Here is a 14047-nt window from a genome sequence, read left to right as displayed (position 1 = left end):
GATGATTTAAGTGGTAATGGCTTGTGTAGAACCATTCAAACTTTTTGAAAGATCTGATAACATCAGCTGGTGAAAAATATGCCACGGAACTAATGAACAGCTCCATCTCAGGCTTTGTAATAGAGTTTTCCATCACTTAGGTAGACTATCACCCAGACCACTACCTGCCCATGAAGTGAGATATTGCGCGCCAGACACCAACCGTGATTTCAAACTTCGCACTATATATATATATATATATATATATATATATATATATATATATATATATTATGCGGCAGACGTTTGTATTCGAGCTAGAGGGTGTAACCAGAAGATGGTTCTTACTTTAAAATTAGCTAACTTGCTTTATATTAACGTCTTCTTCATGTCTAGGTGAGTGTCGTTATTAATGAGATTTTTGGTTGTTTGTAGTGAGTGTAGTTATTAATTATTGGTACCACGGAACAAATTTGTATCCAATTTTCTTTCACCTTGATTTATTTATTAATAATTTAGATATTGGGAGTGAGGGGTTATGAGTTTCCGGTCACCACTATGGGGGTCACTATTATTTTTTTATAGTTCATTTTAAGCATGGCCGCCAAAGTGTTTGCAGTTTATGGCCGATTAAACTTTTATATTTGATGATTTCTCTCAATCCGTAAAACATATATATATATATATATATATATATATATATATATATATGTATGCAGTATACAGATTATCTATTCTTTTGGTTAGATTATAGATTATTTTCCTTCTTTAATATGGATAAGGTAAAAATTAAGAGAGAATATTAAGATTATTAAGAATATGCTTTTATAATCTCTGAAGTTTATGGAAATTTTAAAAGTTTTATTGAGTTGTTTACCCCTTTCTTTTGAATCGGACGAGAAATAATTTCCTGAAATACAACGATAACGTAAGGATCCAAGTGAGGAACATGTTTGAGAGTTTTTCAGAATATTCCATTCTATGGTTGGTGTTAGATTTTTTTTTAATAAGCTATTTATAGTATACTGAAAGCGATGTATTAATTTTACTTTTGGAGTTTTCAAATGAAATATTGTGACCTCTAAATAGTTCTCCTTAATGTATTACCAGCAATAGTAATATTTTTTTTATTTGTGGAAGTGTAACAAACAATTTCCATTCAGTGGGCATTCATGTTTATTTCTACAATCACAATGATTCGTGATGCTATTTTTATTTGATTCAGATGTATTATTGAAAATCATCATGTTATATTTCTTTATCATATTTTCTAATTTTTTCCTAGCGCTATAGCTTAGCTTTATCGTGTTTCTATTACATATTTTATTGATGATATTATTGGTTGGAAAGTGTTGTATTATTAGGTGTAAGAATTTTGTCCTCAGTTTGTTTTGAAATTTAAATTAAACGGGGGATGTTAAACATACCGTTTTGATTTTTCAATATTTTTGAATGACTAAGTATAAGATGTAGGCTGGATATATTTTAGTTAAGAATTTTTGTAACCGCTGCCCTCATTGCTTTATCGTATAACGTTTTGAGAGTATAAAAGCTGGCTGCATTAGAGGAATTACTACTTATTCTTTTTTTTATAAAAGTTGTAATGTTTTTACTCATAGATTTTGGATGGTTAGAATTTGAGTGCAACTATGTAGACATTGAAATCCTAGAGGATAAGGAGTTATAATATTTCAAATGTATTCTTTGTCTAATATTGAATAATAAAAATATTTTTGAAACATATGTAACGAAACAGATAAAACGGTAATAAAAATAACACATATTTGCCTCTGCAATAGTATTGAGCACTCTCTTCATGTTTTTACTGATTACCAATTTTACTGTATATATATATATATATATATATATATATATATATATATATATATATATATATATATATAAACGACTATAACAAATTTAACAGGAGATCAAATGTTTATAGAAAAGAAATTGGCTGTGGAGTTGTGCTAATGTAGCAGAACTGGAAAATTATGATACAGCAAAACGGCTAGTCTGTTTATTACTATATAGTGTGAATATTTTATTCTTCTATACTAGCCATTATGCAATTATTTTCAGTAAAATATTTTTTTACCTTTTACTCATCATGAGTTTTGTTTTCTTTTTATAGGAAGATAAATATTGGAAATTCGATGGCATGACGCCTAAACCAGGTTATCCCCGTCCTATACGCGAAGGTTTCAAAGGGTTGCCGGATAATATTGACGCGGCTTTTGTTTGGAGTGGCAATGGAAAAACTTATTTTATTAAAGGTGAACGATTTCATACGAAAACTTCCCAGCGCTACAATTTCTAATCACAATGAATATGTTCTTTTTTTGTTCGGTTTATTTTGAAAGTAGCAAAAAATTTGCAGTAAAATATATGCTTTAAATGTTAAATGATAAACAAAAGTGATTAACTTCTTTTTTGCATTTTACAGAATAAAAATACCAAAAATTATTTTTTTAAAATGAACGGAAAATCCGTTCATTTTTTAAAAGTTACATGAAAGCAAACGACCACATTATGTGCATTCTTTTCTGAAACAAAAAGAACGTATTTTATATGGAGGGTCCATCAAATACAAGTAATTTTAAATACAAACAATACACTTGAATTTGAATTAGCCTATCAGACAAGTAGAAAACATGTGGACAACTTAATTGTAAATAAATATAGTAAAACGATGACCGTCATATTCATTAGATATCGGTATTATAACTTATGATAGATGAACGCGTGAATACCTTATCCAGAATGCCATCTAGCAGAACACATCATCATTTTGACAATAATTTTATGAAAAATATAAAAATTATTATTATTATTATTATTATTATTATTATTTATAATTACAAAAACAAGCTCCTTCAGTCTTTGGCAGGCTATAAATATCCACGAAGTTTTGCCTGCGTGTGAAATATTTGGGGCAGGAATGCGCAATCTCAAGAACACACCTCTCCTGAGCCGACATTGTTAAATACCAGTGGCAAGTGAAGCGTATATACAGGACGACTGGAAACACATGCCGAGATAAATGGAGAGAACATACAGCACCTATAATTCCCAAATGGTCACCCAACTGGTACTAACCAGGCTCAACTTTGATTAGAGTTGGTGATCTGAAGAGAACCTGTATGTCCACACGATGCTGCTGTATGTATTAGATATATAAAGCTATTATAGAGATGATCGGAAACGAATGAAAGAACTATGGAACTTGTCCAGTGAATACCATACAACAGAACAAAGAATAGTGGACCAAGCAAGACTGATACTCAAGATAGGCTGGCTCTCTAAACTAGAACTAACACACACAGCGAAAAATAAATACTTAGATTGAACAAGAAGCATTCCCAATATAATTGAACGTAGAGAACCCCCACGAGTTAAAACACCAACGTCGGAGGACCTACGGAGACCGAACTGTACAAACGTGGATACCGAGAACAATGAAACAGAATGAAGCAGATGAAATAAATAAAATAATAAAGTTTATGAATGAGAAAAAAGGAAAGCGTCCATCGTTACGGAACCAATAGTAGAAGAATTTAAAAACTGAAACGGAGGTTAATAATCTCCGCTTACACATCCCAACAGATACCATCTCACACTAAAACACCTTAAACACATTAAATGGAAAATGAGATTAGGATAAGCCGAGACTCGAACCTTGTGAGCAAGATTCAGAAATAGTTTTAGAATTGGAATGTTAGAATTTCGCTATTGTTAAATTTTATATAAAATAGTTAGATATTGTTTGTATTGTAAAAAGAATTAATTGTTCATTCTTTTATGAAAACTGAATTAAAAATGCCAGCTAAAACGAATGAACAATACAAATCAAAAATATGTTGTAAAAATAGGTTAGGTTGAAAAATAGTTTAGTTGGTCACGTTTGGGACAACACATCTTACGTCATAACAAAAAAGGCAATTCTGAATAATTGGAGCTGAGATTAGAAAATAAAAGAGTCGGCAGTCGAGCAGAGGAGGCAGAACAGTTGAGTCTGCTAGTCAGGAAGAGCAAGAGATAGAGATAGACAGAGAGAGAGAGAGAGAGAGAGTTGGAGTTAGCGTCCTTTGGAAGCGAAGGAAAATAATATTAAACTATGTAGATCCCGAATTTGACTTCCTGACATGATCACCATTTCGACCGGTCAAATGAAATAAAGAACATCATTGATTTGTGTAACTGTTGTCTTCGTGTCGCAATTCAACAATTAAAGGCAATGTGTTAATCATCTTAATATGGACTTTGTAAAAACCCCTTCCAAGTAACGTGTCTCCTCCTCTATCATGGGTAATGATACTTCCCCTCTGTATAAAAGAACAGTAATATACATTATTCAATAATGAATGTTCTCTCTCATGTTATAAATGGCTCTCTCATCATCGTCAATCCTGCATTATATGTACCCGTTATATGTCCCCGCCACCTCTCGATATATGCTCTCTAATATGGACCCCTAACACAACGACAGTGCTAGAGATGCTAGTTTATTTACAAACATACAGCGATCCTCGCTTAATAGCCAAATCAGCAGCGGGTAATAATATATATATATATATATATATATATATATATATATATATGCCCATATTTTCATGTACTCGGTTTATGAATAAATTATTGTGATAGAGGTCTTATTACTTTTAGACAATCAATTTCCATAGTCGTTGTTTCAACGCATTGTTTCATTGATGACATATAGCTTAGTTTATGTTTACTTTTCTCTAAACAGGGATTTTTTAAATAGACTATTGTCAAAGTATGTTTTTTTCAATGGAGTTCTGTTTGTTTTATTATGTTTTTGTTTTTTAGTATACTCACTCTTATTATTTTTATTTCTTTGTAAGTTATTAATACATGAATAAGTGTTATACTAATATATTTTATTAACATATTTATTTTAAGGTAATTAATGAGTTCTTGACTCTGTGTTAAAAATGACAAATAGTTTCAGTCATGCATGGCTTTAAGGTTTACACCTTGTTTCCTTCAATAATTAGTGTACAATTTTAAAATGATAAAAAATATGCTAACTTTATTTAACATAAATTATTGCTCGCATGCATCCATACTAATTGGGAAGAATAATCTGGTGCACTTTGTCCTTGTGTCTCTTCTGTAAAATTTCTTTGTCGTGCTTTAAATGTCACTAAAATTATTATTTTCCTTATACTTCGTAGATGATCAGTATTGGAGGTGGTCGCAATATGGAATTGACTTTGGTTATCCAAAAAAGCTGAGCGTCTGGGTTAACCTTCCTCCCCGTGTAACCGCAGCGTTTAAATGGCAAAATGGACGAACATACTTTTTCAATGGGGACACATATTATAGATTTAATGATAAAAATTTCCGGGTAAGCATGTACATTTATACTATTCCCCATTTGTGCTGGCCGAATGTTTATGAATTTGTATTTCAAATATGCATTTGTCTATAAAAGTATAGTTAACATTGTTATTGTTCTGCTTCATTGTGCTTGTGTATCTTTTAAGTGGATGCATCTTTTATTAAAAAGATAGTTAATATTAATATTTATTAAAAGTTTAACCTAAACCTTAATTTATCCCTTGCAATACACATACAATGGTATTTTTACTAGGGTAACCAAAGTGAATCGCTAAATTGGCACACACGCACACACACGCTGGGTAAATAGCAAAAACAAGGGACAGCAATAAGGCAGTATTAAAAATGTTTAAAGGCTATAAGGATGTATTTTCACCAATTAATTATAGAATATATGCAGTAAAATTGTTGAAAAGAATATACATTTAGCTGCTAGACGAAAAGAATATACATTTAGCTGCCCACGTTTTAGCCACTACGTATTACGATGCAATATAATATTTATTCCGTTATTTTGTTGCCCTGTTAATTTTTATAGGAAGATCTCGTATAATACATGATCTTCTTCTAACTGTCAAAACAGGTACATAATATACCCGCTTTTATATAGCGGAAATAAATATGGAAATATTTTGATATATTATTTCGTTGGAAGCAAACATGTTGCATATATAATGCAGATCACTGTCGGCTGCAGTATATGTCAGCCACGTTCATATATATATATATATATATATATATATATATATATATATATATATATATATATATATATATATATATATATATACTCGGGTTTTTTTTTTATATTCAAAAGTAATGGACCAATGAATTCAACGAGGTTGTTAGATAGTGCTCAATAAAAAGAGCTGATAATACTTGTTTATTGTTATATAAACATGCTCACATCCCGCTGCTACAAATAGCCACTTGTTTCAATCAAACAACAGATATCATCAGGCAGCGACTTGACTATTCAAAAGTTCAATGAATAATGGATTTTTATTTTAGGTAGGAACTCTTTAGAAGTTGGAGTTAAAAAACTTAAAACACAGGACTTTAATTAAATAAAAAAGTAAAAAGGGAGAGGCAATTTAAATAAAGTTAAAAGATTACAATGGGGAGAGAGTGATTGAGAAGAGAAAAAAAAGGAATAGAGACAGAAATAGAGAAAGAAAATATAGAGAAAACAAAATAGAGAGAAAAAGAAGAGAGAAAATATATATATATACATATACACACATATATACACATATACACATACACACACACATATATATATATATATATATACATATACACACATACACACATACATATATATATATATATGATATGGAGAAGAAAAGAAAAAAGAAATAAATGGTTATAATAAAGAGAATAAGAACTAGAAGGAAAAGGAAAGAATAATGAGATCTAGTTAAATAGAGAAAGAGAGAAAGTAAGAATTTGACAGTATATAGAAAAAGAAAAAGAAAAAAGAAAAAGAAAAAATCTGCGTGTCAACCAATTTATGAACAATTATACAATTCAGTAATGAAACATATTATTACAAATACAAACAGAAGATACAATCCAAGCGTCAGAAATGAACGTGTCAATTTATGTACACCCCCTATCAAATCACCCAAAATCTATCATTAGGCATATCCCCAAATCCATTAGTAAAAGAATCAGTGACAATTCTTCCAATCTTGAAACATTTAATAAACATAAATATTTCTATAACAGGGCCCTTAAGGATAGTGGATACAAAAACACCCAAATTGAGTTCATAGAACCAACACACCCAAACACAAATACAAATAGAAACCGTAAGAGAAAAATCCTGTGGTACAATCCCCCTTTTAATCTGAAACTTAAAACAAATCTAGGAATGAAATTCTTAAACTTAATTAAAAAGCACTTCCCTATTAATAACATACTACATAAAATTTTCAATAAAAATACAATAAAACTTAGTTATAGCTGTAATGAAAACCTTGAAAAAATAATTAAAAAACATAACAACAAAATATTAAACAAAAATAGCACACCCATTGCTACCGAAAGTTGTAACTGTAGAATTAAATCAACATGCCCTCTTAAAGGAAATTGTCAAATTACTTCTGTAGTGTACCAAGCAACTATTTCTACTAAGGAAAATCCGAATGAAAAAAAATATTACATAGGAATGACAAATAACAATTTTAAAGAAAGATTTACCGGTCACAAGTGCTCTTTTGAAAATAATGAGTACAAAAATAGAACTTCCTTGTCTAAATATTACAATGAACTAGTAGAGCAAGGTTACTCCCCAATAGTAAATTGGAAAATTTTAAAGAAAGCGAAAACCTGTTCATCTTTAAACTCGCCTTGCTACCTATGTCTTTATGAGAAATTATTTATACTTACTTTTAGAGAAAGAGATAAATTATTAAATAAGAAGCACGAAAATTCAATTAAATGCAAACATTATAAAACCCATCTTTTAAGTAATTTAGTTTAGATATAAAATTTAAATAAATTAAAAATTGTCACTGATTTCTATAATTTATTAATATTCTATTAATATACTTTCTCCTCTCCTGATTTCATTCTTTACTTCTCCTATCTTATATACCTGTGTGTCTATGTGTATATGTATGTGTCTATGTATTTATTTTATGACCGTGTGTACTTAGATCTATATATTTCTATATTATTTGGTATACCCTCCCATGTTTATTCAATCCATTTGTATGTTTCTATGTGTGTATGCATCTATCTGTACCCTTGCCAAATTATTTGTATTCTTATGTATTTCTATATATATAATTTATGTAAATTATACATATTTATGTGTGAGTATATATATGTGTGTGTGCGTTGTTGTTTATTAGTATATGATTGTGTGCATATTTTTGTGTATTTTTTGTATGTATGTGTATACATAAGATTATGTGTGTATATGTATATGTATATATATATATATATATATGTATGTATATGTATATATGTGTATATATGTGTATATGTATGTATATGTATATATATGCTTATTAGTATGCCGGTTGGTTCTCTGTGAGTATATACATATGTATCTTATTATTTTTAATTTGGGTACTATCTACCTGTGCGTCGCTATTTTTGAAGTATTTCGTTGATTTAATTACTTCTTTTGCCTGAATATATTTATAGGTAAGTGTACTTGTATCTGTGTTATTAGTAATCTGGTATTGAATGTATTATTTTGTGATTTAATATGACTTTATATCTATACTTAAATAGCTTAAACTTCTAACTTAATAGTATAGTTACACCTTTACTTATGTGCATGTATATGTATATATATATATATATGTATATATATATATATATATATATATATATATGTGTGTGTGTGTATGTGTGTGTATATTTGGGTATATATATGTGTGTGTGTGTATATATATATATTTGTATTGTGTTCTTTTTATACATAAATATTAGTAGTTTTTTTATTTATAATTATTGGACCTATTTAATTTATTTAATCCCCTCTTATGGCTAAATATGTTATATTAAAAAGAGAATAAATATTAATTTTATTCTGTTTTTATTATTATTATTATTATTATTATTATTATTATTATTATTATTATTATTATTATCATTACTATTATGTTTATTGTTATTAATAATAATTTTAATATTGTTTTATCATTATTTTCTTCTTTTATTCATATATTTATCTAATAAAAACGCGAAAACTTTAAACTTATATCATTTAGCATAAAGGGCCTAATTAATGGTAGACGTATGTTTGAATTGCGTTGATTTTACTCGTGGACGTATGTAAGAGGATAAATATGCTAGCCAAATACATTCACTGCCTTTTTTTGACACGTTCATTTCTGACGCTTGGATTGTATCTTCTGTTTGTATTTGTAATAATATGTTTCATTACTGAATTGTATAATTGTTCATAAATTGGTTGACACGCAGATTTTTTCTTTTTCTTTTTTCTTTTTCTTTTTCTATATACTGTCAAATTCTTACTTTCTCTCTTTCTCTATTTAACTAGATCTCATTATTCTTTCCTTTTCCTTCTAGTTCTTATTCTCTTTATTATAACCATTTATTTCTTTTTTCTTTTCTTCTCCATATCATATATATATATATATATATATATATGTATGTGTGTATGTGTGTATATGTATATATATATATATATATATATATATATATATATATATATATGTGTGTGTGTATGTGTATATGTGTATATATGTGTGTATATGTATATATATATATATTTTCTCTCTTCTTTTTCTCTCTATTTTGTTTTCTCTATATTTTCTTTCTCTATTTCTGTCTCTATTCCTTTTTTTTTTCTCTTCTCAATCACTCTCTCCCCATTGTAATCTTTTAACTTTATTTAAATTGCCTCTCCCTTTTTACTTTTTTATTTAATTAAAGTCCTGTGTTTTAAGTTTTTTAACTCCAACTTCTAAAGAGTTCCTACCTAAAATAAAAATCCATTATTCATTGAACTTTTGAATAGTCAAGTCGCTGCCTGATGATATCTGTTGTTTGATTGAAACAAGTGGCTATTTGTAGCAGCGGGATGTGAGCATGTTTATATAACAATAAACAAGTAATATATATATATATATATATATATATATATATATATTACAGATATGTGTACATTCAAGGTAATTCTTAGGGGCGGCTCACTATAAATTTATAACTCTGCTTCCTTTAATTGCAGATAATACCTTCCATGTAGGACGTGGTTCAGTGCGCGCACAACAAATGGACGCTAATATACAGTATTGTTGATACAAATGTGTTACTCAACGATTTCAAAAACTAAAAAAATATATAATTTTGTGGTGTTCGACTTTATAGTAAACTTGCGTAAATATTTTGGTTTGCGTGGTCTCAGGATAAAGCGTATGAGAGTTGCAGGCAAACGATTATCATTCACGCACATCACTTGGTGAATGTTTTGAAGGAAACACAGTTTCCTTTCAACAAAATTTTCAATGTGATACACAAATTATGTTGAAGGTTTATTTCAATAAAAAAATAGTTTAATTTGGAGGCATGGTTATCCACAAGCTATTGTCGAAAAGTTATACACCCGGAAATGTGTTTGATGTGCTGTATATACTGCTGGAATAATTCGTTCATATGTCTGTAAAAATTATCGATTGCCACAACTAAAAGTCACCAGTGAGCAGTACAGAAAAATGCTTACTATCTTCATGGCTCATCTTGAAGGCATGACTGTTTCAGACATGTGATTTCAGCAGGATAGAGTTGCATGCCACACAGTGAGAAACGACTAATTTACTGAGAGAAACATCACTGAACGAATAATTTCAAAAAATGGGCCAATAAATTCTTCGTGTGATTTAAACCCATGTCATTATTTATCTGAGGGTATATTTATACGATCCTTCTCTACGTAATTAGACTAGGCACAACAAATTATTTAGAAAACAGCATTGGACGTGTCATCGCAAAAATGCAGCATAGAGTAATGTGTAATGTTTGTGAGTATTGTTCCTCTAGAGTACGTCATATACACGCGGTCCTCGCGCCCACGCACTCTACAGTGTATTAAAATTATATGTGATATAAATTTCCGGACAAACCGCATGTATATTTGATAAAAAATAATGTTTTACTGTGATTTTCATTTCTTTTAAGTTACTTGTGTTAGGGAAAAATACCCTCTCTATATAAACAGATATTTAAATTATGTAACATGCAATATTTGTTTGAATAACCACATATGTGGTAAAAAAAGTAATTTTCCTGTAATTTCATTTAATTTAAAGTCGCCATTCTGAGAAAAAAATCCCTTTATATATAAATAGATATTTTGAATGTAGAAACTATCCTAATATATTCCAAATATACAACAATACTTCATACCCGCGAATCGGGGCATTTTAAGGGTACCTTTAGGCGTCAGTAAATTTCTAACACGATAGATAATATATTCCAGATATGTGCGTTACAGTATTTACTCTAAGAGATGTAAAACTGCTTAGAAATATATGTTTACACAAAACATATACAAGTATTGGAAGCTTATATTCATGCAATGATAGATCGGCATATACCAAATTTAAGAGGATAAAAGAAAGAAATAGTATGCAAGTAAACATTGTAGTTTTATACCCTTAAAATTACATAGCTTGTCAAACACTATTTTTATTACATTAAAGTCTGCGAAACGCTTGAGAAATAAGTAGAAAAGTGGCACAAGACTGAAGTCACAAATATTGTAGGGATAGGAAAAGTATAAAGAAGTATCCAACATTATATTAATAGTAGATGTCACACAAAAATAATAAATAAACATAGACGGTTGCGGTTCTCATTTACTCTAAAGAATAACATAAAACAATAAAACGTTGTTTATAAAAAAACACTATATCTTCAAAAGGACGCCAATTTATGTAATAATACGAAATCCTTTGAATGGTAAGAAACGGTTAGTGGAAATTAAGGAAAAGGTTAAAAAACAAAAACTAATAAAGCACTTACAGGTTACACGGATACTCATTTCGCCCATAAAATTTAGTTCGACTTAATTCATAAATTGGTTCTATTCATAGCGCTTTTTGGTAAGCCAAAACAGTTAAAATAATTGCACAACAAAAAGATAATTATAAAATTTTAAATCTGAAATCTAGTAAAAATGATGATATCATTTAAAAACTAACCAATAAAATAAAGAAAAAATCTACAAATGAATATGCAAAAGAATAATTATGAGAGCGGAAAAAATGAAATATTCATATTTGGATTTCTCCCAAATATTTGAATATATTTGATCTGTCATTTAATTATTAAATAACATTTTACATAATATTTGTGTTCCTGATGTTCTGCAGCTATAGACTATAACATGATAGGTACCTACTTTCCAATTCACACTTGCCTGATCCATTGAGTTAGGGATTAATAATTGTTATCCCTAGTTATAAATATTTAATGAATGAATAAATATTGTAATTAACGCAATTTTAGTTTTCATTATACATTTTCTTTTCTTTTTTAATGAATTAAATACTAAGATAGTATGAGCCATTTAAAATTATAAGATAAATATACATTTATAGTTATATTTTGATGTATAATATGCACACACACACACCCACATATATATATATATATATATGTGTGTGTGTGTGTTTATGTGTGTATCCGTACGTTAGGGTGTGATATTAGAACGTAACAACGATTCTGTAGTTTAGATTAAGTTGCATACAAAATGTTGCACATATTAATGAGTCATGGATGTCACTATTAGCCGATAATATGTATACCGAATAAATACTATAATTTTATTGTATTTACTCGGGGCTTGAACTATTAAAATATATACCCCCCCCCAAATACCTATATAGTAAGGAGAATTATTATGTTCCGCAAATTTGAGGGTCCATCTTTGGGAGCGGGTATATTTAAAGTATAATTGCCAATATCAATATAATTGAAATATTAAAAATGTAACTGGAAATTTTATACAAATGTTTGTTTTAATTAAGACGCTATTTTAATTACAGGTCGATGATGATTACCCGCGCAAAGTCAGCTACTGGTGGTTGGGTTGTGCTGACGAAACGCAAAATCAGCAGGTGCAGGATGTCCACTCCGTGATCACAACTCGGCCGCGATATCCTGACAAGCCGGGAACGGTACGCGTGAACCCGAGAGAAGAGAAAGACAAAGACAGGAAAGTTATCAGAAAGGACACCGACAGTGGCAGCGTTCGAACGCAGGCTACCTGTATAGCGCTTGTCAGTTGCTTTCTCCTGGCCATATACCAACGCCAATGACACAACTTTCGACATTACCAGCTCATGTGTTTTATTTCGCTCTCTTATAGAGGGCAGGTTTTAAAATAAAAATTGAAAAAATTATAAATATATATATATGAATATAATTATAATCATGCTAAATAAGTTATTAATTAAAAAATTTATGACGTTACAGTTTTATAAAATTTGGGGGGATAAACAATAAGAGATTCTATCATGAATAGTGAATGTTTAACATGTCACAATAGATTTGTTATATATATATATATATATATATATATATATATATATATATATATATATATATATAAGGTTTTCCTTACACCTACTATAATCTTGGTTTTCGATTAGTTATTGCAATTAAAAAAAGTACATAAATATTTGAAAACCACGATAGTTCCTTATTGATGAACTATCATGAAAACACACCTACAAGCATATATACATATGCATTTATTGATATATGCATCACGTACATATATATATATATATATATATATATATATATATATATATATATATACTTAGATATATATATATATATAAATATGAATTCACACAACATATATATCATATATATGTTTATCTGTGCGTGTATATATATATATATATATATATATATATATATATATATATATATATGAATGACCTATATACTTTTTGTAAGTCTGTACCGACCCATATATATATATATATATATATATATATATATATGTGTGTGTGTGTGTGTGTGTGTGTGTGTGTGTGTGTGTGTGTGTGTGTGTGTGTGTGTGTGTGTGTGTGTGTTGATGGATATATGTGAATGTCAGTTGTGTATAATATGCATAAAAATTGGCAATCTGCAATAGTTCAAACATGCTAACGAATATCCGTTTCGGTTGTAACAATTGTTTCGTTCATTTCGGGTAACTGTCAAA

At 29.1% G+C, this 14047-nt stretch overlaps 1 protein-coding gene across 2 annotated transcripts in view; it reads left to right on the top strand.

The window, feature by feature from the left end:
- Window positions 1-13238, top strand: part of LOC145246763 (matrix metalloproteinase-14-like) — an 819041-nt gene extending 805803 nt beyond the window's left edge. For both annotated transcript variants that reach the window (XM_080108536.1, XM_080108535.1), the window contains 3 exons: window positions 2114-2255; window positions 5178-5350; window positions 12876-13238. In XM_080108536.1, coding sequence (XP_079964662.1) covers window positions 2114-2255; window positions 5178-5350; window positions 12876-13148 — 588 coding nt within the window. In that variant the 3' untranslated portion in view covers window positions 13149-13238. The remainder of the gene's footprint in view (window positions 1-2113; window positions 2256-5177; window positions 5351-12875) is intronic.
- The last annotated feature ends 809 nt before the right edge of the window (window positions 13239-14047 follow it).

Source organism: Euprymna scolopes, chromosome 24 (genome assembly GCF_053919585.1).
Source record: "Euprymna scolopes isolate OS-2025 chromosome 24, ASM5391958v1, whole genome shotgun sequence".
Lineage (NCBI taxonomy): Eukaryota > Metazoa > Mollusca > Cephalopoda > Sepiida > Sepiolidae > Euprymna > Euprymna scolopes.
Note: the sequence above shows the minus strand (reverse complement) of the source record. Positions and strands in the feature narration are given on the sequence as shown.